The sequence below is a fragment of the Trematomus bernacchii genome, unplaced genomic scaffold (assembly GCF_902827165.1).
Source record: "Trematomus bernacchii unplaced genomic scaffold, fTreBer1.1, whole genome shotgun sequence".
NCBI classification, from domain to species: Eukaryota; Metazoa; Chordata; class Actinopteri; order Perciformes; family Nototheniidae; genus Trematomus; species Trematomus bernacchii.
Window position 1 is genome coordinate 10,832 of NW_022987781.1, and position 26,669 is coordinate 37,500.

Here is a 26,669-nt window from a genome sequence, read left to right on the forward strand (position 1 = left end):
TGGACGAGAGAGTCACATGGAGTACTCACATTGATAAAGTAGTAGATACATGTAAAAGGGTTTTAAATGTTATGAGGTGCTTGGCAGGCACTAAGTGGGGCACTGATAAAGCTGCTTTGAGGAACGTATACACAGCTTTAATTAGATCAGCCATAGAATACAGACTAATAGTGTATGGTTCAGCTGCATACTCTTCTCTTCAACAATTAGATAGAGTCCAGGCACAAGCACTAAGGATATGCTGTGGGGCAGTCAGATCTACACCAGTGTCGGCTCTTCAGGTAGAGGTCGGAGAAATACCCATTTTTTTTAGGAGAAAACAGTTAATTGTTAATTACTGGGCAAATCTACAGGGCCATAAAGATACTCACCCTACTAAACAAACTGTACAAACAAGTTGGGAAAGTAACAAAATGAAAAAAGAAAGTTTTTGTGTTTGTGTTTCTGAATTATGTAAAGAATTCAAAGTTAAAGAATGGAATATTAGTCCGACGGTGTTGTTATCAGCTGTTCCACCATGGTTGCTACCTCAACCTATAGTAGATTTATCTTTATTGAAACGGTTACATTCAATGAAAAACAAAACTAATGTGCAGGTTTATGTGAATACTGTTCTACATGAACACTGTTCTACATGAATACTGTTCTACATGAACACTGTTCTACGTGAACACTGTTCTACGTGAACACTGTTCTACGTGAACACTGTTCTACATGAACACTGTTCTACATGAACACTGTTCTACATGAACACTGTTCTACGTGAACACTGTTCTACATGAACCATATGGGCACTTTATACAAATATTTACTGATGGATCCAAAAATCCAGAAAATGGTCAAACGAGTTGTGCATTTGATGTTCCTGAATTAAAAGTAAAAGTGGGAAAGCGGACGAGTGATCATATCGCAGTATATACAGTAGAGATGATGGCTATCTAGCACTTCAGTGGGTAGAGGAAGTGCAGCCAATGCGAGTGGTCATTTGCTCTGACTCCAGCTCTGGAGAGTATAAACAACTTCTCTTCAGAATGTCCTCAGGATATTTTACATGAAATGTTACACATCATGTTTAGGTTAGTTCATCTGGGAATTGTTGTTCAGTTTGTGTGGGTTCCAGCGCATGTGGGTATTAGAGGGAATGAGGTAGTGGATCAACTGGCAACATGTGGTTTGAAAGCAAACCAGATTGATATTATGGTACCCATCAGTAGAGCAGAAGTAACATCTGTTACAAAAGTTGTTATCAAGCAACAATGGCAAAAACTATGGGACAGTAACACCAAAGGAAGACATACCAGATACAAAGGGAAGTAGGAACGGGAAGCACTTGGGGGAGTAGTAGAAGAGAACAGAGCATTAACAGCAGGATCACATTGGGTCACTCTGGATTAAACTCATCACTGCATCTGATTGGAAAACATCCAAATGGCAATTGTGATGGTTGCCAACAACCAGAGACAATACATCATGTATTTTTTAGCTGCCCGGATTATAACAGACAAAGACTCATTCTGAAAACTGCACTGGAACAACTCAACGTCAAGGACATGGATTTCAAGTCAATATACGAAAGTAAATCAAGAAATGAAGCAAACAAGCTGATCTTCAAATTCCTCAAAAGCACTGGTCTGAGGACAAGGATTTAGTATAAACATTTAATAAATCAACAGTAGGTGGCGATATATGCTCCAAGTGGAAGCGATTCGCCATTAAAGAAAAGAAGAAGAAGAAGAAGAAGAAAGTCCCTAAAACATCAATAGTGTGTGTTGATGGTGCTGCAGTCTCCGTCCTGCAGGGGGCGCTCTCCCCCGACTCTCTGCTCTCAGTGTCCCCGGAGATGATGCACCTTCCCCGGGTCACAGGGTCACTAACATGGCGTGGAGGAGTTGCTCGGTTCTGCTCAGACTCACCGGAGAAGATGCTCTACGGAGCTCCGCGAGGGGCGGCAGGTCAGTCACCGCATTCGAAAACAGGCTGCCTTTCCCGGCCAACAGACAGACGGAGCCCCGCTGCTCGGAGTTAGCATGTTAGCTTCTGAAGGACGCTTAGACTTAGCTGGGTGTTAGCAGCTAATTGTAGCATGGTGGCTAACAGCAGTTTGTTATGATCAGAGGTGAAGAAGGACTCAGGTGTTGTACTTTAGTAAAAGTAGAAGTACTCAGGTGTTGTACTTGAGTAAAAGTAGAAGTACTCAGATCTTGTTCTTGAGTAAAAGTAGAAGTACTCAGATCTTGTAGCTGAGTAAAAGTAGAAGTACCCAGATCTTGTACTTGAGTAAAAGTAGAAGTACTCAGGTCTTGTACTTGAGTAAAAGTAGAAGTACCAGAGTGTAGGAATACTCTGTTACAGTAAAAGTCCTGCATTCAAAATGTTCTTCAAGTGAAAGTATAAAAGTATTATCATCAAAATATAGTGAAAGTAGCGACAGTAAAAGTAGTCATTGTGCAGATTGGTCCATTTCAGAATAATATATATGATATGTTTTATAATGATTGATCATGAAAGTGTTCTCAAAGCTGGTAAAGGAGCAGCTAGTTTGAATGACTTTGTATACTGCAGGGTAGCTTGTGGATTTACTCCAGGTGGAACTAAAGTCTGATTTAACACTTGATTATATTTCACATCATTCATCCACATCTGTGAAGTAACTAAAGGTATTCAATACATGTAGTGGAGTAGAAGTACACCATGTACCTCTGAACTGTAGTGGAGTAGAAGTACACAGTAGCATAACATGAAAAACTCAACTAAAGTACAAGTACCTCTAAATTGTACTTAAGTAGTTCTATAGTGATGTTGCTATGTTACGAAAGTGATAAGGGATTTCAGCCTCTGCAGACCGTTAGCATGCACTAAACCAGGGGTCACCAACTTTTTTAGGGTGAGGGCTACTTTCAAAAAATAAAACAAGTCGTGAGCTACTTTTACTCCTCTTTTTAGTTTTTTGCAGTGTATATATTTAGCACATTTTAACATGATATGCTGACCTTTAACCTTTGTGTGCTGTTTGGGTCTGTGGGACCCCTTTCAGTGTTTACTAAAAGAACATGTATGCAATTTAATTATTTTAACCTGCGTTATTTGGGGGTGGACCTCACATCCTCTAGGGGGGTCCTCACCTCCTCTAGGGGGGTCCTCACCTCCTCTAGGGGGGACCTCACCCTGAGTTTTAAACTGAGTGTTTTCGTCGAGCTCTTCACATTGGAATGATTTCTCACTTTATATTTTACAGCTATAGGGGCGTAAAGCAGATCGCGTTCACACCAAAATGAGTTCCTGGGGGTGGATTAGGCAAATGAGCCGCTGACGTCACTTCTTCTTCTTCTGCTCAGGTTTTCCTGGCAGGCCGCAAACAACTTCACGGCGAGTACAGTAGGTGGCGGTATGCACCTTAAAGTTGCAATTCGCCAAAAAACCGAGAGAAGAAGAAGAAAAAAAACTTCCGCTTCCGCTGTATGCTTCTGTTTACCTTCCGACCTCAGACACGCTATGGAGTTGACGTTTTGGTGCTCGTGTTATAGCTTCGTAACGGAGTTATTTAAGCCAATAACCACAAATACAGATCGACCATTCAAATGCAATAGAAATGCTGAGTCGGAGGCGAAGGCGGTTAAGAAGCCTTAATAAAAGGATTGGACCACGAAAAGCACACGCTATGGACATGTTTCGCCGTAGGACAGCTGAGCATGATGACCGTTATCACGCCCAAAGAACAGCAATGGTACGTTCATTAACATTAATACTATCTAATGTAGGATTTATGGAGTTATGTAGGGCTAATTTGTGTCTTTGTATGTGTTCCAGATATGCGAATACTACGGAACGCGTTGTGTCCCGCGCTCTCTCTGGGTGAACAATAGAACATCGGCCTGGTGGGAGAAGGTGGTACCAACGTACACCAATGTGCAGTGGATCAAAGATTTCCGAATGTCCAAGGGCTGTTTTCAATTCCTCTGTATTCGCCTGGAAGCAACGTTGGGTAGACGCAACCTAAACAAATCGCCGCGGGGCAAGACACGCGCACAGCCCTTATGAGGCATCTGAACAGCCCTTATGAGGCATCTGAACAGGCCTTATGAGGCATCTGAACAGCCCTTATGACGCATCTGAACAGCCCTTATGACGCATCTGAACAGCCCTCATGAGGCATCTGAACAGCCCTTATGAGGCATCTGAACAGCCCTCATGAGGCATCAGAACCCATGAGGCATCAACAGCCCTCATGAGGCATCTGAACAGCCCTCATGAGGCATCTGAACAGCCCTTATGAGGCATCTGAACAGCTCTTATGAGGCATCTGAACAGCCCTTATGAGGCATCTGAACAGCTCTCATGAGGCATCTGAACAGCCCTCATGAGGCATCTGAACAGCCCTCATGAGGCATCTGAACAGCCCTTATGAGGCATCTGAACAGCTCTCATGAGGCATCTGAACAGCCCTTATGAGGCATCTGAACAGCATGGAAATTGTAAATTGACAATAAAGCTGATCTTTTATACAGTGCATTTGGTTCTCTCTTTTATTTACCACAGTCAACAGACACAATTACAATAGTGCAGACACACCTTAGTGCAAAGATTAAATGTCAGTACAGTATCAAAACAGTACTCATACTGTATATTTGTATATTAATGAGTATATTATGTTAAATGTGTGTTAAAGACAATGGGATGAGGTTGAAAGCTCTTTAAAAAGCTTTTGTATACATACATGTTAAGCATGCACACCTGAAGAACTACGTTACACACACACAGGTTAGTCTGTGTACCGCTGCACTGCTGCTGGTTTAAACAAAGACAGTCATGATGCTAGTGCCGTGCATGGAGGTTCTCTTTTATTTATCAGCAGCAGATCAATAAGTGTCAGTAGTATCAAAACAATATAATAACAGTGGCAATATATATATATATATATATATATATATATATATATATATATATATATATATATATATATATATATATATATAATAACAATAGGTAGGCTCAGCAGCAGACACACCTTAGTGCAAAGTTAGGTGTCAGTATTAATAACAGTGGCATATATATATAATCACAATAATACAAAATGAACTGTCCCAGGTGTAGGCAATTTGGGGTGAAGTGTCTTGCCCAGGGACACAACGACATCCTGACTGCAGTGGGGTTTGAACCTGTGCTCCCCTGATCCGAACACCAACGCACCAGACCACTGCACCACACGCCTCCCAACAAGTCATTGTACAGTTTATCAACGACGACAAGTCTTTCTTAATTTTTGTATTGAAGGCCTGTTGGATTTAATCAGCTCGCTTAGCACTGCCAGAAGCCCAGCCTGAAAGGTATTTTGTTGCTCCACCTCGATTCCTGGGCCTTGTGTGAATGCAGCAGCCGTTCGTCGTGCATCTCCTTGGCACGCAGGTCCTCATTCTCCTTGCTGACCATGGCACGGCGGTCCATCGCCATGATGGTGTCAAGGAAGCTGTCATCGCGTGCCCACTTTCCTAAGGTGAAATATGCAAGATACAAGATCAGTTTAATCGCAACAACGAGACAACATTGTCCAACATTGGACATGGTGCAGGCAGGGACAGTGTACAACATGCATTGTTTTGTGCTTAATGTATGCTTGAACTTTGTTTTATTAGTGGACATCAGTTAGATGTGTAACCTTCTTTCAAGGCCAGAGTAGTTACAGTGTAAGTGGATTGACATCTAACATAACATGGCTGAGTACAATTATAACAATCAATAAAAAAAAGGAAAAATAAATAGAATTTCAATTACATTTCTACTCTAAAATATTAGAACATCAGTCTTTGTGGCATGCAGGTAATCAACTGTTTAAGCTTTTACCATTAACATGTAGAATGAATGTTGCAAATGACTTGAAATTATAGCAACTAGGTAGCATTATGTCCAGCTAGCATGCTAATTGCTAACGTTATATTATCGTTTTATCCCGGAGGGGAAAACTAGTTTCTAATCCAGAGAGAAACACCTCGCCTGAAACACAGGATTAGTGCCATGAGTTAGTGAAGCAAATTACAGAACATTGCACACTTATTCACAAGTCAAAACGTGTTCATAGCGGGCACGGCTGAGAATAGCTAGCTAGCTAGATGTTATTAGCCAGCTTGGACCTATGATAGCAAGTTCGAGCATGGCTAGCTCGATCTACTGAGCAAATGAAAGTACATCTAAGACCAGTATTGTGCAGATTAAAACAGTGCAGTGCATGTATTTTATTTTACCTTCGTAGTCGTCCCGACATGACTTTGCCAGGTCTGCTAACTTTGCAGAGCCACGGAAACTGCATTCAGTAGAAGCTTCTGAATGCGGCGCTTCGCGTCCTCCGAGTAAATCGCCAGAAGCGCCGACACATCCTCATCACTCCACCGCTCCGATGATTTATTTAGTGTTGCTATAATAACTGCTTTCACAAAAGTAATCTCTTCGGGTGCGCTGGCCGAAGCGAGCAAATACAATGGCCGCTTACAAAAAAAAATTCAGAGTCAAACGGGCGTGGTTTGCATTCCGCACAGCCAATCAGACGTACGAACTATTTTCTCCCACAACAGTCCCTGCTCTCTAGCAGGGACTGAAAAGCGGGTCGGACGAACTAATTTGAGCTACTTTAGTTCCTGGGGCTTTTTGGTGTGAACGCAAATATATCGTAGTTCTGATGAACTATTGTGGGAAAAGTACTCCGGTGTGAACGCGCCTTATGACGGCTTGTGTTAAAAAAAAATTATACATTTATTTGTAAAGTGGGGGGACACAAACGGGATTTTGAAAAGTGGGGGGGACATGTCCCCCCTGGCCCACTGGAAATTACGCCATGCGTGTGTGTGCGTCAGGTTGCAGCACACACAGAGTAAGGCCCCGGCTCCACGGGGACGAAAACGGGTTGAATCCGCATATTTCTCATGCGTATAGCCCTCTAAGCTCGACGACGCCGTAACGGAAACGTAGAAACAGACCCCGCAAACGACAACGGGTCCAAAGGTGGATAGATCTGGGAACGGAGCGCTCTGGGGGGTCCAACGGGGCCGTGGGGTCGCCTATACGGTCATCCGTTTCATAGCCCCACCTCTCCCCACCTCTTCCCACCTCTCCGCGTACCCCGCATCATTGCTGATGTGTTTCGTTAACAACAATAGCTATTTTAATTACCTCTCAAACTACCTAAACTAGTTATAAATATGTTTATTTTTACTGTCGGGTCACTCATTACTGGATCAGCTGCTGCATGAGACAGACACTGACACTGTGAGAAGAGAGGAAAAAGAGACAGGCTCTGTGTATTTTATTATTATATATCATTATATCGTCGTTATTCATTTGTTTTAAAGCTCAATAAATAACAATGAAGACCTTTGACCGGCACTTTTATAATTTTGTCCGGAAGATTTAAACTTTAACACACGTTGACCGGCGAAAAACTCTGCCCGGATCCCTCGGCCCCCACCGCGGAGAATACACAGAAGTGCAGCCATGACAACCATTCTTCTTCGCTGCTTTTGTGGAGGAAGTTGCTGCTTTTGTGGAGGAAGTTGCTGCTTTTGTGGAGGAAGTTACAGCGCCACGTACAGGTTCGGCATATGTACTGCAGCTTTTCCAGCGTTTGGATGTAAACGGAGCCGTCTCGTGGAGCTTGACACAATCCGGTGTATATTGCGTGGGGACGGAAGGTTTTTTGCGGTTGCATTTGCGTTACTCCGATGCGTTTTGCCGTATGGGTTCCCTTGGAGCCTGGGCCTAAAGCTCTGCCCCTCAGGTGCTGCAGAGGCTGCTCAACTGGAGATTCTGCCAGAAGGGAAGGTCACACTCCTTATGAAGCGGGGAGCTGCCGCTCCACATTGCTTTTCTTCCCGACTTCAACGCTGGTCCCGCAAATCAAGCAAGAACGTGATTGGTCGATATTCATTGTGGGGGTGGGGGGAGGAGGGGTGTTAGATAGATATAGAGTTGTAGTAAGTAGATAGAGTTCGCTATGATTGAGGTTTCCTTCATGCAGAGGGTAGATTCTTTTATTTCCTTTTTTGTTTTGTGTATTTTTTTACATTTTGAATTTGCTTTGCGAGCTATTTTTAGAACATGCCCCGCGGGCGACTAAGTGCCCGCAGGCACCGTGTTGGCTACCCCTGCACTAAAACCTATAGAACTACAGGAGAGGGAACGTAAATGATGTGCAAATACGTATCTGCCACTAGGTTTTTTTGCACGACTAAATACTGTTCATATTGACATTGATGATGTCACCGTCTATATCCTGTAGTTATTCAATCAGCTCTTCTCACGGCTCTGTTAGTGAACGTGTATCACTGATTGGCCTTTTGAGACTCTGGCACAACCAGTTCCTTCGGGATAAAGAAAGTCTTACCTTAAGACTGATCTCAGTCTTAAAACCCCCCCCCCTCTCTGCCCCCTCCCCTCTCTGCCCCCCCCCCCCCCCCCCCCCCCTCTAACAGGATCAGCGTTCAGCAGCGCTGCATCTTCAGGAAAGTGACGAGGACACCTGAACAAAAGGGGGCGAAGCATAACCTGAAAGAGCCCCCCCCGGCTGAGGCTCCTCCCCCCGGACGCTACTCCCAGCGACCCCCCCCCTCCCCGCCAAGAGACTTCGGGCGCCTCCTGAAGCCCCTCGTCTTCACCGTGGGGGTAAATATCTCACAGACTAACCCCTAGATTCCACCGGGTCCGTCTGCGCCGCGTTACGGCTGCGCCGCGGTTTTGGTCCGGCCTCCTCCGGCGTCATACCCTACCGGGCGCGTTTCAGAAGCATTTCAGAAGCGGAGCGTCTTGCGTGCCGACTCGCAGGTTTTGTTGATTTGGGCATATTTCCTGGACAGGCTACTTTGTACAGACAAAGTTAATAATAACTGTAATATTCCAGTTATAAACGACATGAATCAAAGATGTGTTGCTGTATTTTAGTGGTAAAAAAATGCATTCATCATCATAATTATTCTATATATATAATTTACACAGTGCCTGTAAACCGGAGGAGAGCGCTGGCATTTCTCCTCCTACTTGAAAGACTACGGAGGGATAGGGTCTGCACAATTAGTTTGTGTGTGTGTGTATATATCTATATATATATATATATATATGCGCTATATATGCTCTGAACGTTCCACTTCCTGCCTGCCCGACCTTACGTTACGGCTGCGCCGCGACAAAAATAGGATTCATCCTAATTTTAGAGGAGCCCTGCGCCGAGCCGCTTCTGGGACGCTTCTGAGCCGTAACGCGCCGTGTGGTGGAATAGCACCCATTAGGGCTGTGCAATTAATCGTATTTTAATCTCGATTACGATTTTGGCTTGCAGCGATTACGAAAACAACGTAATTGAAATAAAACGATTATTATTTTTATAACATTTTTTTTTTTTTTTTTATTATTATTATTTTTTTGTATTGGTTTTTCTGTTGAATTCTACTTAAAGTTCAGGGTAATCAACTGTTAAAAACATACTGTTCACATATCTTTTTTCAATAAATGGATGTTTTCAAAGTAAATGGATAATTGTTTTTAATAATCGTGATATCAATTATTGACCAAAAATAATCGTGATTAGGATTTTTGCCATAATCGCACAGCCCTAGCACCCATTGACTAGAGCGCCCGTAACGCGCCGCAGACGGACCCGGTAGAATCTAGGGGAAACTCCTCAGGTCACAGACTAACTCCTCGGGTCACAGACTAACTCCTCGGGTCACAGACTAACTCCTCGGGTCACAGACTAACTCCTCGGGTCACAGACTAACTCCTCGGGTCACAGACTAACTCCTCGGGTCACAGACTAACTCCTCAGGTCACAGACTAACTCCTCGGGTCACAGACTAACTCCTCCTCAGGTCACAGACTAACTCCTCGGGTCACAGACTAACTCCTCGGGTCACAGACTAACTCCTCGGGTCACAGACTAACTCCTCGGGTCACAGACTAACTCCTCGGGTCACAGACTAACTCCTCGGGTCACAGACTAACTCCTCGGGTCACAGACTAACTCCTCGGGTCACAGACTAACTCCTCGGATCACAGACTAACTCCTCGGGTCACAGACTAACTCCTCCTCGGGTCACAGACTAACTCCTCCTCAGGTCACAGACTAACTCCTCCTCAGGTCACAGACTAACTCCTCCTCAGGTCACAGACTAACTCCTCCTCACAGACTAACTCCTCGGGTCACAGACTAACTCCTCGGGTCACAGACTAACTCCTCGGGTCACAGACTAACTCCTCGGGTCACAGACTAACTCCTCGGGTCACAGACTAACTCCTCGGGTCACAGACTAACTCCTCGGGTCACAGACTAACTCCTCGGGTCACAGACTAACTCCTCGGGTCACAGACTAACTCCTCGGGTCACAGACTAACTCCTCGGGTCACAGACTAACTCCTCGGGTCACAGACTAACTCCTCGGGATCACAGACTAACTCCTCCTCGGGTCACAGACTAACTCCTCCTCAGGTCACAGACTAACTCCTCCTCAGGTCACAGACTAACTATCTTAGGTCACAGACTAACTCCTCGGGTCACAGACTAACTCCTCGGGTCACAGACTAACTCCTCGGGTCACAGACTAACTCCTCGGGTCACAGACTAACTCCTCGGGTCACAGACTAACTCCTCGGGTCACAGACTAACTCCTCGGGTCACAGACTAACTCCTCGGGTCACAGACTAACTCCTCGGGTCACAGACTAACTCCTCGGGTCACAGACTAACTCCTCCTCAGGTCACAGACTAACTCCTCCTCAGGTCACAGACTAACTCCTCCTCAGGTCACAGACTAACTCCTCCTCAGGTCACAGACTAACTCCTCCTCAGGTCACAGACTAACTCCTCGGGTCACAGACTAACTCCTCGGGTCACAGACTAACTCCTCGGGTCACAGACTAACTCCTCGGATCACAGACTAACTCCTCGGGTCACAGACTAACTCCTCCTCAGGTCACAGACTAACTCCTCCTCAGGTCACAGACTAACTCCTCCTCGGGTCACAGACTAACTCCTCGGGTCACAGACTAACTCCTCGGGTCACAGACTAACTCCTCGGATCACAGACTAACTCCTCGGGTCACAGACTAACTCCTCGGGTCACAGACTAACTCCTCGGGTCACAGACTAACTCCTCGGGTCACAGACTAACTCCTCGGGTCACAGACTAACTCCTCGGGTCACAGACTAACTCCTCGGGTCACAGACTAACTCCTCGGGTCACAGACTAACTCCTCGGGTCACAGACTAACTCCTCGGATCACAGACTAACTCCTCGGATCACAGACTAACTCCTCCTCAGGTCACAGACTAACTCCTCCTCAGGTCACAGACTAACTCCTCCTCAGGTCACAGACTAACTCCTCCTCAGGTCACAGACTAACTCCTCCTCAGGGTCACAGACTAACTCCTCGGGTCACAGACTAACTCCTCGGGTCACAGACTAACTCCTCGGGTCACAGACTAACTCCTCGGGTCACAGACTAACTCCTCCTCAGGTCACAGACTAACTCCTCCTCGGGTCACAGACTAAATCCTCCTCGGGTCACAGGACTAACTCCTCGGGTCACAGACTAACTCCTCGGGTCACACACTAACTCCTCGGGTCACAGACTAACTCCTCGGGTCACAGACTAACTCCTCGGGTCACAGACTAACTCCTCGGGTCACAGACTAACTCCTCGGGTCACAGACTAACTCCTCGGGTCACAGACTAACTCCTCGGGTCACAGACTAACTCCTCGGGTCACAGACTAACTCCTCGGGTCACAGACTAACTCCTCGGGTCACAGACTAACTCCTCGGGTCACAGACTAACTCCTCGGATCACAGACTAACTCCTCGGGTCACAGACTAACTCCTCCTCAGGTCACAGACTAACTCCTCCTCAGGTCACAGACTAACTCCTCGGGTCACAGACTAACTCCTCGGGTCACAGACTAACTCCTCGGGTCACAGACTAACTCCTCGGGTCACAGACTAACTCCTCGGGTCACAGACTAACTCCTCGGGTCACAGACTAACTCCTCGGGTCACAGACTAACTCCTCGGGTCACAGACTAACTCCTCGGGTCACAGACTAACTCCTCGGGTCACAGACTAACTCCTCGGGTCACAGACTAACTCCTCGGGTCACAGACTAACTCCTCAGGTCACAGACTAACTCCTCAGGTCACAGACTAACTCCTCCTCAGTTTACAGGCTGCTCCTTCGGTGCGGTGGCGATCTATCAGTACGAGTGTCTGAAGGCTCGGGTGCAAAGCTACTTTGACGCGGTCCGCGCTGATGGCCTGGAGAAACCTCGGCCTCAGAAACAAGGAAACGTCCGCAAAGAGGTAACGGTGGGACGTCAACTCATTTATACTCATTTATTTATTAGCATAGACTCAAGAAATCTGAATTCTGATGGATGGTTGTTCAGTGTTGTTGATGTTGTTCTCAATCTGAGCTCTGATTGGCTGCTGCAGATCAACCAATGGTGGAACAGCTTGAGCGAGGGTCAGAGGACGGTGGCAGGTGAGACACTCTGCAAAACACATTTTATCAAATATGTGAAATGCGTTCAAAAAAATTCACAACATTGTGTTACGGTGTGTGTGTGTGTGTGTGTGTGTGTGTGTGTGTGTGTGTGTGTGTGTGTGTGTGTGTGTGTGTGTGTGTGTGTGTGTGTGTGTGTGTGTGTGTGTGTGTGTGTGTGGTGTGTGTGTGTGTGTGTGTGTGTGTGTGTGTGTGTGTGTGTGTGTGTGTGTGTGTGTGTGTGTGTGTGTGTGTGTGTGTGTGTGTGTGTGTGTGTGTGTTCCCAGGGATCATTGCTGCTAACGTCATAGTGTTTTGCTGCTGGAAGATCCCCTCTCTGCAGCGCTCGATGGTCGAATACTTCACCGCCTGCCCTTCCTCCAGTCAGTCTATCAACACAGCATTCACACTATAAACACAGCATTCACACTATCAACACAGCATTCACACTATAAACACAGCATTCACACTATCAACACAGCATTCACACTATCAACACAGCATTCACACTATCAACACAGCATTCACACTATAAACACAGCATTCACACTATCAACACAGCATTCACACTATCAACACAGCATTCACACTATATTTGGGCTTTTTCAGGCATAAAATGTTCTTATATTTTTCAACAATCTTTCACGTATATTTAGATATTATTTTACATTTTTCAGATATTTTTCAGAAAATGTCGACATCTTTTTTTACCACATTTTCAAGTATATTTCTTTCTTTTTTGTCCACACATTTAACAAATATTTTTCTGACATTTTTCAGATATTTTTTAGGGAATTTTCATATGATTTATGGACATTGTTCACATCAAATTTTATTACATTTTCCACCAGTATTTTCCATATTATTCGGACATTATTTTAAATATTTCAGTTATTTTTCTTACAACTTTTTGAATATTTTCCACCTTTTTTTTAAGGCTTTTTTTAACCATATTTTCTCACATTTCATCCGGACATTTTGCACATATTTCTGGGAAATCTCTCGGACATTTCGACATATTTTTCTATGATCCTTTCTAACGTGTTTCCTGTGTGTTTCCCCCCCCCCGTTAGAGAGCCTTTATGCCCCCATGCTTCTCTCCACCTTCAGCCACTACAGCGTCTTGCACCTGGCGGCCAACATGTACGTCCTGTGGAGTTTCTCCTCCAGCGCCGTGTCCATGTTGGGCCGAGAGCAGTTCATCGCCCTCTACCTGTCCGCAGGTAATCAATAAATACATCAGAATCACACGTACGAGGAATTTGACTTGGTGTCGTGGTGCAAACATAAAAGTAAATCATTTTGTTTAAAGATTTTAAAACTATTTTAAGAACACTAGTACTAATGACATTAAAAAAAAAATAAGAAAGAAAATAGGAAAATATAATAAGTCGTAATTAATATGTGAGAAATATTTCAAAATGTTCAGAAGTCCAAAATATATGTGAAGGATATAAAAAATCGATGGTAACAATATCCATTAATTATCTGCAAAATGACAGAAAAAATCCTAAATAATGTCCAAAAATATGTGAAAAATATTTCAAATCTTCCAAAATATATGTGAAGAAGATAAGTAGAACATATTTGGAAATTGTCTGAAAAATTTCCTAAAGATATGTTTAAAACGTCTAAATAATAGGCAAAAGATATTTCAAAATGTTCAGATATCTTCAAATATCTTGTAAATGTTCAATTTAATATCCAAAATATGTGAAAGATATGAAAACATTTATGGTAACAATATCCATTAATTATGGTCAAAATGTCAGAAGAAAATCAAAGAAATGTCCAAAAATATTTCAATCTTGTAAAAAGTCAAATTAATATCCAAAATATATGAGAGACTTAAATAAATGTGTGGTAACAATATCCCTTAATAATGTGACAAATGCCTAAATCAGGGGTGGGGAACCTCTTCTGGATTCAGAGGTTGCTGTTTCTTTGCACAGCATGAAAGAAAGTCCAAATGAATGGGCTGTGATTTTAGGTTTTTTAAGCAGAGGTCAATAATTTGTATGTTGAAAAAATTGAAATGGCCCTTGAGAGGAAAAAGGTTCCCCACCCCTGGCCTAAATAGTCAATGGAAAATATTCAAAAATAATTCCAAAAACATGATAAATTGTGAAGATTGTGTGAAGTCGTACAGATTCTGTATAAATAATTGTCCGTGTTATCTATTTATTTCCTCTCCTCTGTCTGTCTCTGTCTGCAGGCGTCGTCTCGTCGTTCTTCAGCTATTTCTGTAAAACAGCGACCGGGAGGTTCGGGCCGTCTCTGGGAGCCGTGAGTCCAACACTGATTTAATCAGACTCTTTATTTTCGGGGGGAAACAACATATAGAAAAATTAAATAAATGTGCTTCTTATGAGAGTTTTAATACCTCAGACTTGTCGGAAGATTTCTTAAAAAGAAGCAAAAATTACTATTATTATTAAATTGAGAAAATCCCCCAAAAAAGAGTCGTAAATTAAAAATGAAATCTCAGAGAATATCAGGTATTTTTTTGTAAATAAATCCCTTTATTTTCACAGAATATCCATTTTCTTAGTCTCTTCATTTCCCATTTTACTCAGATGCCCCTTTCACACCAACGCGTTTTCTGAAAAGCGCCGTTTTTTCCTGTTCACACCGCAGCGGCGCCGCCTCTTAGCTCCTGAATCCGGTTCACTTCCAGCTCCAAAAAATTGTCGGTCTAGAGGCAAGAGCTTCGGAGCTAGAGGCGGCGTCGCTTACGTCTCTCTACGTGGAGGCGTGCAGGAAACTAAACCCACCTCCCCTGAACATGGGTCGACTGAAGAGTCTCGTCATGCCTGCCTACAAGAAGTAGCGCTGAGCAAAGTGACTAGAAGGCAACCACACACTTATAAAGAAACACACTTTCTAAAGTCAGGCAACACTAACCAGGCTTCGTGTGATTCTGTTTATTTGTACCTTACTTTGACCATCCGTTCGCTGTTATTGATCATTGTGGAGAGCAGGCAGACGTTTGTTATTATAGCAGCTATCGGATGGAATCAATACATGGGCTGCACAGGTTGTCATGTCCGACTATCACAAGTAGAATCATAATGAAAGATACGCCGGTAAAAAGTGCCTGTAGAACACGGCTTAGCAAGTAGTCAGTTTAGCTTCGGTTGCTATGCTAACATCACCCATGTTATACCAGAGAAACTTTCATAACAGCGTTGTGATGCCAAACAGCGTCAATTCAGACTGACACACATTCACTTAAGGGGAACTGGGGATATGTATCAGCTGCTTGTGTGACAGTCAGACAGTGAATACTTTAGAGCCGTGTGAGCTAACCCGGAGCTAACGGGAGAATAAACTCCCGTTGAAGAGCAGCCAGCACTGCAGCGGTCGCTAAATGAAACACATTAATAAACAATGAACCACGGCACTCTGGAGAAAAGTATAAGGTTGGAGAAGTCCTTATTTAATTTAATCTGGCTTCGTATGATTAAAAGCAACACGATCATCGACCCGACGCAGTCCCCGGCCCGTTGTTGTTGTTGTTGTTGTTGTTGTTGTTGTTGTTGTTGTGAGCTCCGTTGGGGAGAAAATCAGCGATGTAAACGGTGACGTCATGACGCAGCAGCGGCAGCTCTGGGCGGTGTGAAGAGAGCGGGAGCTGAAAAGGGAAACCGGAGCTGAACCAGAAAAGCTCTAGAGGAGCTAGAAAGGGAAAAGCTGGTGTGAAAGCCGCATCAGAGAATATCCAAAGTTTTCCAAAAAATAAGCAACATTTATTATTACTATTATTAAATTGAGAAAATCCCCCAAAAAGAGTCGTAAATTACGAATGAAATCTCAGAGAATATCAGGTATTTTTCTCTTAAATTTCCATTTTACTCTTAGAGAATATCAGACAAAGAAATGTGTAATTCACGTTTTAAATCTCCTATTTTCCTGGTAGATTTTCAACGTTATTGTCAGAGAATATCCGGCGAAAAAACGTGTGAATCTCCAAAAATATGCAGATTATTTTCCATCAAATGTTCAGTCTTTTTCTCAGATCATATCCCTGATATTTCCTTATTTATTTAGGTTTTCTATTTCAAATTGTTTATTTTTCAATGTCAATTGTTATGCAGCCAAACAGAAGGACATATCCAGTGTGTGTAATATTAAAGGTCCCTTATTATGCTAAATGTCCCATGTGTGTTGAGAGACTCAGAAAGTGACAGTAAAAAAAGAAAGTGTTTATAGCCTAATGTAAAATTCATATTTTTTCAAGGTAAATTAAATCCTGTTTCGTGTCTGTGTTCCCCGTTGCCTCCTGTCTGAGGATTGTTAGTGAATAATCAAAATGATATGAATCTGTGTTTCAGTCCGGAGCCATCATGACCGTCCTCGCTGCCGTTTGCACCAAAATGCCCGAATCTCAACTCGCCCTCATCTTCCTCCCCATGTTCACCTTCAGCAGCGCCTACGTGAGTGACACTTCATTTCTCTCTTTTATCCAATAAGTGCAGGAACCATAGAGGTCCAAACTCTGGACAACAAGGGAAGTGCAGATGTATTCACTTCAAGCGCGTCATACCATAATAAGGGCTGATTAAATGCTAATTAAATTGAATTATGACTTTTTTCTGAAAATGTCAAAAATGCTGACTTTGTTCAAAAATGCTGATTTTTTTTCCCCTCAAAATTCGGACTTTTTAAAAAAAATCGGACTTTTTTAAAAAAAATGCAGACTTTTTTCAAAAAATCTGACTTTTTCAGAAATGTAAGAATTCAGATTTTTCTCGGAAAATGTAAAAATTCTGAATTTTTCCAAAAATTCTAAATTTTTCCAAAGATTCTGACTTTTTTCAAAAATGTAAAAATTCTGACTTGTTTACAGAATTCAGACTTTTTTCAAAAATTCTGACTTCAATCTTGTAAAATGTCAGGCTTTTTCAAAAATAATATTTACGTCCTTTCGTTACCAGGCGCTGAAGGCAATCGTTGCCATGGACACGGCCGGCATTGTTCTGGGATGGCGATACTTTGACCACGCGGCGCATTTAGGAGGATCGTTGTTCGGGATGTGAGTTCAACCCTCCATAATAATAATAATAACAACAATAATATATAAATAAAATGTTTGTGTAGTTAAAAAAACAAAAATTGACTACATTTCCCATGATGCTCTCTGTCCCCTGCAGCTGGTACATCATGTTTGGTCAAGAGTTGATCCGGAAGATCAACACGCCGTTCGTTAAGCTTTGGCACGAGCTGAGGACTGGGGGGGGGCGGGGCGGAGGAGGAGGGGGTGAGGGGGGGGCCGTGTGAGAGCCACCGGGGCTGATGGGAAATAAAAAGCTGTAGAGATGTATACATGTACAGAATCTGGGTATTTATAAAAGCTGGTCACATGATGCATATTTTCTCTTTGTTGCGATGCTAGGACAGGGGGGGGGCGTCTAGGAAAAATATCTCAAAATGTACTTTATATTCTGGGGATATTCCATATTATTTTTTTACATATCTCGTGATTGTACGAGTTAAATCCCAGAAAATAATCCCTTTTTGTGGTTTATGACTTGAATGATCCGTTTTATTATGTAAATATTACTCAGAAAACAATAAACAGATCTCTTAATAATAACAGATTCAGACTCTGTTCACATTTGTTTTTTTTAACTTAAAGTGGACCTATCATGCTATATTTGAATAATATAGTGTAGGACCATACCTATATAAGGTTTTTCAAAATACCAAACAGATCATGCATTTTAGCCATGCCTCATTTCGCTCAATTTGAAAATGTTTAGCTCTGTTTTAGCAAGGGCAGATTCTGTGAGAACAGCACCACCTACAGGCCTGGCATATGTACTACAGCGTCTCCAGCGCTTTCGAACGGCAATGGCCGTGGCTGTCTCCTCCTGATTGGTGGAGTTGGCCCAATAGCCGTAGCGCCACCGTCCTGACGTCAGGACAGTGGCGCTACGGCTATTGGGCCATTCTCATTTCATCAAATCCCCCTCCTCGACTCCTCGACTCCTCGACTCCTCGGTCCTCCGGTAGTGACCCGGAAATGAATTTTAGCGCGCCATGTTGAAGGACATCTCATTTCTCTAAATGCACATCGAGGACCGAGCATTAAAGTAAACAGATATGGTTCTAAACTGTATTGAAGTAAATTATTTTGAATTGTATTTTAGTGAACATGTATTGTTTGAACTGTTTTAAGTAATCACATATATACATATTGTATTCTCACTTACAACTCACTGACCCAGAGATCCTGTTTCACACACATACACCTCCTCTCACCAGCACACACACATATTCTTTTCAAGGTCCTTTCTGGGCATCAATATATCTGTGCACAATGTTTGGTTGTCTGGGAAAGAATAGTTTGTGTGAAATATTCCTTGGGAAAGTAAAGGAGTGAATACAGGTGCAGAGATAAGATTGACTCTGTCCTTGTGTACTTCCGAATCTCAGATGAAAACATACTTTTTCTCAGAACTCTGATTTGCTGTATTGGACCCGACCAGAAGTGAATCCAACCAGTAGAAACACCTGGGGGAGTGAGCAGCTCACACAGCTCCTCCCCACGGACTCTCTGATTCGCTTCGGAGTAAAATGGGAAGTCAACCCATCTCCGCCCCAAAATATGGATATGAATACTGTTGTTTTTGCATGTAAAATGCTTCCTGTTTTCTGACTGGCTGGTCCCGATACCTGTATCGCACGGCAGTGGAAATTGAAAGTTCGGAGTACTCTGTAAACTTGTATAAGTGTTTTGTTTGTTACCAGTAAAATCAGATTATTGCTATAACCTTTATTCCGGTGTTTTGAATTCCTTTATTAAATATAACCAGCCTCATCTAACGAACGGCGCGTAGCGGAGGGGGGGCTTTAAGCCACCATCCAAAAGTATTTGCTACAACAGCATCGAGCGTGGAGGAGGCTCTCTGGAGGAGCTCTAACTGAGGATACACTGATGGGTCCTCCACGGTCCTCCACGGCTCCTTCGTGGATGCATTTCCGGCAACAGTGATGTTTCAAAGAGTCGTGGCGCACGGCCGGACTGATCTCAGCCAATCACAGCTCTGCATGCATCCCCTGGATATTATTTTATTAACTGCTTTCATCGTGACGCGATGTTTACAGAGAGAACAGCTGTGAGGTCCGTGCAGAAAGCAGAGCAGTGTGTATAATATATATCACTCAGTATAACAGGCCTACTCTCTTTATTTGCTTTAGTTTAGTAGATATCTACAAACAAAGAGTCCAGATGTTTCTAAAACCATTTAGTGCTTCACAAAATAAAATACACAACGGCTGTAGCCTGATGATATGCTTTAGGAGCTGTAGGTGCGTGTGTGTGTGGTGTAGGTGCGTGTGTGTGTGTGGTGTAGGTGTGTGTGGTACAGTGTGTAGGTGCGTGTGTGTGGTGTAGGTGTGTGTGGTACAGTGTGTGCGTAGATGCAGCGGACAGACAGGTCTCAGTTGGTTTGGTGTCCTCTGCTTACCGTAATTTATTTTCCTCATTGTAGCGACCAGAGAGGGGGGGGGGGGGGGGGATATATCCAGTCTCTGATAGTAAACAACAACGTGACGTAAACAACAACGTGACGTAAACAACAACGTGACGTAAACTACAACGTGACGTAAACTACAACGTGACGTAAACAACAACGTGACGTACAACAACGTGACGTACAACAACGTGACGTACAACAACGTGACGTAAACAGCAATGTGACGTAAACTGCAACGTGACGTAAACAGCAACGTGACGTAAACAGCAACGTGACGTAAACTGCAACGTGACGTAAACAGCAACGTGACGTAAACAGCAATGTGACGTAAACTGCAACGTGACGTAAACAGCAACGTGACGTAAACAGCAATGTGACGTAAACTACAACGTGACTCTGCCGTCTCACGCTCCGTTTGATTCTCATATTTCTGGAGGAATTATACAGTTTTTGAGGAACAGAAATATTGTTTTCTGAAATCACTTTAACATTTTACAGGAAATCTGCATTTTGGTTTGAGGGCGCAGACAAATCCTTGATGTGAGTTTTGGTGGAAGGGGTTTCATAAAGATTAAAGTGCTAATTTTATGAGCGAGTCTTGTGTATTTCCCAGATTCAATCATACATGACACAAAACCACAAATATTCTTGAGATGAACCTTCGATTAAAGAAGTGAATAAAACAACAAAAAAACTGCTAAAAGTAATAATTTGCTGGATTGAGTCGTACATTTACGAGAAAAAAAACTGATGTACACGTAGATATTCACTGGTAATCATTTTGTCTTCATGACTTTACATCCTGAGATGGAAATCACAAACAAAAGGGAAGTTAGTGGTTTTAGTTTGAGAAATGAAGTTTTAGTCAAACATTTCACTGGAAGCTGTTTTGATGATCTGGAGAGAAGAGAGGATCAGTGATGAGCAAACATGGAGTCTGATAAACAGGTTAAAGTCCACACACACACACACACACACACACACACACACACACACACACACACAGTTTCTGTATACAACTGTACATACTGATAATAATACTGTGATACTGTCACTACTACACATCTTCATATTAAGAGGAATTAAAACTTCTTCATTCAAAAAGATCTTCCCTAAAGTAAATAAGGTTTTTAATTAATAAGATATGCTGTATATGTAAGGGATAATTATCCCGCTTATTACACGGTCACATATCAAATAAACCAACGACTTGACTCCCAATATTTATGCAAAATGATTGTATCTGTTCCCTAAAGTCTTAGCGTTAGTAACCCTTTAGTTCCACCTGGAGTAAATCCACAAGCTACCCTGCAGTATACAAAGTCATTCAAACTAGCTGCACCTTTACCAGCTTTGAGAACACTTTCATGATCAATCATTATAAAACATATCATATATATTATTATGAAATGGACCAATCTGCACAATGACTACTTTTACTGTCGCTACTTTCACTATATTTTGATGATAATACTTTTATACTTTCACTTGAGGGACATTTTGAATGCAGGACTTTTACTGTAACAGAGTATTCCTACACTCTGGTACTTCTACTTTTACTCAAGAACAAGATCTGAGTACTTCTACTTTTACTCAAGAACAAGATCTGAGTACTTCTACTTTTACTCAAGCACAAGATCTGAGTACTTCTACTTTTACTACAAGATCTGAGTACTTCTACTTTTACTCAAGTACAAGATCTGAGTACTTCTACTTTTACTCAAGAACAAGATCTGAGTACTTACTTTTACTCAAGTACAAGATCTGGTTTACTTTACTCAAGTACAAGATCTGAGTACTTCTACTTTTACTCAAGAACAAGATCTGAGTACTTCTACTTTACTCAAGTACCAGATCTGAGTACTTCTACTTTTACTCAAGAACAAGATCTGAGTACTTCTACTTTTACTCAAGTACAAGATCTGAGTACTTCTACTTTTACTCAAGTACAAGATCTGAGTACTTCTACTTTTACTCAAGTACAAGATCTGAGTACTTCTACTTTTACTCAAGTACAAGATCTGAGTACTTCTACTTTTACTCAAGAACAAGATCTGAGTACTTCTACTTTTACTGAAGTACAAGATCTGAGTACTTCTACTTTTACTCAAGTACAAGATCTGAGTACTTCTACTTTTACTCAAGTACAAGATCTGAGTACTTCTACTTTTACTCAAGTACAAGATCTGAGTACTTCTACTTTTACTCAAGTACAAGATCTGAGTACTTCTACTTTTACTCAAGTACAGGATCTGAGTACTTCTACTTTTACTCAAGTACAGGATCTGAGTACTTCTACTTTTACTCAAGTACAGGATCTGAGTACTTCTACTTTTACTCAAGTACAGGATCTGAGTACTTCTACTTTTACTCAAGTACAGGATCTGAGTACTTCTACTTTTACTCAAGTACAAGATCTGAGTACTTCTACTTTTACTCAAGTACAAGACCTGAGTACTTCTACTTTTACTCAAGTACAAGATCTGAGTACTTCTACTTTTACTCAAGTACAGGATCTGAGTACTTCTACTTTTACTCAAGTACAATATCTGAGTACTTCTACTTTTACTCAAGTACAAGTTCTGAGTACTTCTACTTTTACTCAAGTACAAGACCTGAGTACTTCTACTTTTACTCAAGTACAAGATCTGAGTACTTCTACTTTTACTCAAGTACAAGATCTGAGTACTTCTACTTTAACTCAAGTACAAGATCTGAGTACTTCTACTGTTACTCAAGTACAAGATCTGAGTACTTCTACTTTTACTCAAGTACAAGATCTGAGTACTTCTACTTTTACTCAAGTACAAGATCTGAGTACTTCTACTTTTACTCAAGTACAAGATCTGAGTACTTCTACTTTTACTCAAGAACAAGATCTGAGTACTTCTACTTTTACTAAAGTACAAGACCTGAGTACTTCTACTTTTACTCAAGAACAAGACCTGAGTACTTCTACTTTTACTCAAGTACCAAATCTGAGTACTTCTACTTTTACTCAAGTACAAGATCTGAGTACTTCTACTTTTACTCAAGAACAATATCTGAGTACTTCTACTTTTACTCAAGTACAAGATCTGAGTACTTCCACTTTTACTCAAGTACAAGATCAGAGTACTTCTACTTTTACTTTAGTACAAGATCTGAGTACTTCTACTTTTACTCAAGTACAAGTTCTGAGTACTTCTACTTTTACTCAAGTACAGTCTAGTACTTCTACTTTACTCAAGTACAGATCTGCAGTACTTCTACTTTTACTCAAGTACAAGATCTGAGTACTTCTACTTTTACTCAAGTACAAGACCTGAGTACTTCTACTTTTACTCAAGTACCAAATCTGAGTACTTCTACTTTTACTCAAGTACAAGATCTGAGTACTTCTACTTTTACTCAAGTACAAGACCTGAGTACTTCTACTTTTACTCAAGTACAAGATCTGAGTACTTCTACTTTTACTCAAGTACAAGATCTGAGTACTTCTACTTTTACTCAAGTACAAGTATCTGAGTACTTCTACTTTTACTCAAGTACAAGATCTGAGTACTTCTACTTTTACTCAAGTACAAGATCTGAGTACTTCTACTTTTACTCAAGTACAAGATCTGAGTACTTCTACTTTTACTCAAGTACAAGATCTGAGTACTTCTACTTTTACTCAAGTACAAGATCTGAGTACTTCTACTTTACTCAAGTACAAGACCTGAGTACTTCTACTTTTACTCAAGTACAAGATCTGAGTACTTCTACTTTTACTCAAGTACAAGATCTGAGTACTTCTACTTTTACTCAAGTACAAGATCTGAGTACTTCTACTTTTACTCAAGTACAAGACCTGAGTACTTCTACTTTAACTCAAGTACAAGATCTGAGTACTTCTACTTTTACTCAAGTACAAGATCTGAGTACTTCTACTTTTACTCAAGTACAAGATCTGAGTACTTCTACTTTTACTCAAGTACAAGATCTGAGTACTTCTACTGTTACTCAAGTACCATCTGAGTACTTCTACTTTCACTAAAGTACCATCTGAGTACTTCTACTTTCACTAAAGTACCATCTGAGTACTTCTCTCTGTTAAAAACAGAAACTCTGGTGTGAGTCGATGTGTTTGTTCAGGTCCAGGTCGTTGAACCTGAACCTGAACCTGAAGATCGGATCAAGACTCACAGAGAGAGAGGAGCTGCTGACGGTTAGTTTGTTCCTTTCCATGGTGTACTACTCTGCTATTGTTTGAACTTATAGTGCCTTTTATAATTAATAACGTGAGCCTACTTTGTTGTTTTCTATTTTTAAATAATACGTCTTTTCTCTTGTACTTTATCCGTGCTATATTTCTGCCGTTACAATAACGTATATTTCCCTGATTCTCATTCTGAAATACGTGTTTTCATGTTAGAGAACGTTCTCTAAAAAGCTTTATTCTGGGGGGAAAGAGACGTTAGAAGTTAGCTGGAACAATAATATTAAACTTTATTTATATAGCAACTTTCAAAAAATAGTTACAAAGTGCTTTCAGTAACTTAAGGGAAAGATAGATGTGGACTCACTCCAGGTCTCCGTGCTGCCACTGAGTACATCGACCACTGAAGGACAGTTATTTCTATTTAATGCTGCTGTTCGGATGTGACTGTGTTGACAGATCAAAGTACAAATACTGTGGTCTTTAAGAACTTTACATTACAAACTAAAGTCTTGATTTCAAAATGTTACTCAAGTAAAAATTCAAAACTACCAGCTTTAAAATATAATCAAAGTACAAACAGTAAAAGTATTAATAATAGATAATAAAGACAAAATGACCACAAATCATTTTAAAAAGAGGTAACACAACTATTACTATTTACTCTGCCGACTCATTTTGTAGTTCCCAGTGAGCTGATGGGGCCTCTCATAATCTACCCGTGATTTCCAGGTGGTTTCCAGGTGGTTTCCAGGTCACTACAAGAAGTTTCGAGGTGGTTTCCAGGATTTTCCAGTGCTCCCAAGTGGTTTCCAGGAGTTACAGGGTTTTGAAGGTGTTCCTGTGTACTTCCAGGTGGTTTCCAAGATTGTCCAAGTGGTCTCCAAGTGTTATCCAGAACTCTATAGGTGCTCCAAAGTATTTCTAAGAGTAGCCAGGTGATTGCAAGAAGACTCCAAATATTTCCGTGAGTGTTTCCAGGAGTTTCAAGAAGATTCCACGAAGATTCCAAGTGGGTTCCGTGAGTTTCCAGGTGTTTGCAGGAGTTCCCAGGTGTTCCCAAATATTTTCAAGAGTAGCCAGGTGATTCCAAGAAGATTCCAAGTGGTTTCCAGGAGTTCCCAGGTGTTTCCAAGTATTTCCAAGAGTAGCCAGGTAATTCCAAGAAGATTCCAAGGGGTTTCCAGGAGTTCCCAGGTGTTCCCAAATATTTTCAAGAGTAGCCAGGTGATTCCAAGAAGATTCCAAGTGGTTTCCAGGAGTTCCCAGGTGTTTCCAAGTATTTCCAAGAGTAGCCAGGTGATTCCAAGAAGATTCCAAGTGGTTTCCAGGAGTTCCCAGGTGTTTCCAAGTATTTCCAAGAGTAGCCAGGTGATTCCAAGAAGATTCCAAGGGGTTTCCAGGAGTTCCCAGGTGTTCCCAAATATTTTCAAGAGTAGCCAGGTGATTCCAAGAAGATTCCAAGTGGTTTCCAGGAGTTCCCAGGTGTTTCCAAGTATTTCCAAGAGTAGCCAGGTGATTCCAAGAAGATTCCAAGGGGTTTCCAGGAGTTCCCAGGTGTTCCCAAATATTTCCAGGAGTTTCCAGGTGATTACAAGAGTTTCCAAGATTAGCCAGGTGATTCCAAGAAGATTCCAAGTGGTTTACGTGCTTTTCCGTGAGTTCCCAGGTGTTTCCAGGAGTTCCCAGGTGTTCCCAGGTGTCTCTGGGCATGGCGGTGTGCCTGCAGGTTGTGGGTTTGATATTGGGCGTGGCGTCCTGGTGCCTGGCCTCCAGCTGCACCTCCTCCCAGCTGTGGAGGGTCAGGAGTCAGGTGGAGTCCGTGAGCAGCAGCCAGAGACAGTTTGAGGGGCTTTGGATGAGCTGCGCTGCCTCATCGCTGGGAAGCCTGCAGTGCATCCGCTTCAAAACCACCTTAGGACTCCCAGGTACACACACACACACACACACACACACACACGCACGCACGCACGCACGCACGCACGCACACACACACGCACACATACACACATACTCGCACACGGACGCATGCACACACACACACACGCACGCACGCACGCACACACGCACACACACACACAGACTCGCACATATAAAAAGCTAATGTTGGGCTATAAAGGAACTACAGCACGGTCACATGACTTCGCGTCACCACCGCTAAGCTAAAGGTGGCTAATGTTGGGCTATAAAGGAACTACAGCACGGTCACATGACTTCACGTCACCACCGCTAAGCTAAAGGTGGCTAATGTTGGGCTATAAAGGAACTACAGCACGGTCACATGACTTCACGTCACCACCGCTAAGCTAAAGGTGGCTAATGTTGGGCTATAAAGGAACTACAGCACGGTCACATGACTTCGCGTCACCACCGCTAAGCTAAAGGTGGCTAATGTTGGGCTATAAAGAAACTACAGCACGGTCACATGACTTCACGTCACCACCGCTAAGCTAACGGTGGCTAATGTTGGGCTATAAAGGAACTACAGCACGGTCACATGA

The 26,669-nt window shown here is 42.3% G+C and overlaps 2 protein-coding genes across 2 annotated transcripts in view; both read left to right on the plus strand.

Annotated features, from left to right (window-relative positions):
* The first annotated feature begins 1,805 nt into the window (after positions 1-1,805).
* Positions 1,806-18,107, plus strand: LOC117497363 (presenilins-associated rhomboid-like protein, mitochondrial). The gene is made up of 10 exons (XM_034149321.1): positions 1,806-1,952; positions 8,457-8,646; positions 12,186-12,326; positions 12,459-12,507; positions 12,795-12,890; positions 13,581-13,730; positions 14,723-14,793; positions 16,842-16,943; positions 17,445-17,542; positions 17,661-18,107. Exons 1-10 carry the CDS (start codon positions 1,876-1,878, stop codon positions 17,785-17,787), a joined length of 1,101 nt encoding a protein of 366 aa, XP_034005212.1. The 5' UTR covers positions 1,806-1,875; the 3' UTR covers positions 17,788-18,107.
* Positions 18,108-25,347: 7,240 nt separating this feature from the next.
* LOC117497368 (claudin-1-like) overlaps positions 25,348-26,669 on the plus strand; it is a 5,581-nt gene continuing 4,259 nt past the window's right edge. Inside the window, exons 1-2 of the mRNA XM_034149328.1 lie at positions 25,348-25,755; positions 25,838-26,096. Coding sequence (XP_034005219.1) covers positions 25,880-26,096 — 217 coding nt within the window. The 5' untranslated portion in view covers positions 25,348-25,755; positions 25,838-25,879. The remainder of the gene's footprint in view (positions 25,756-25,837; positions 26,097-26,669) is intronic.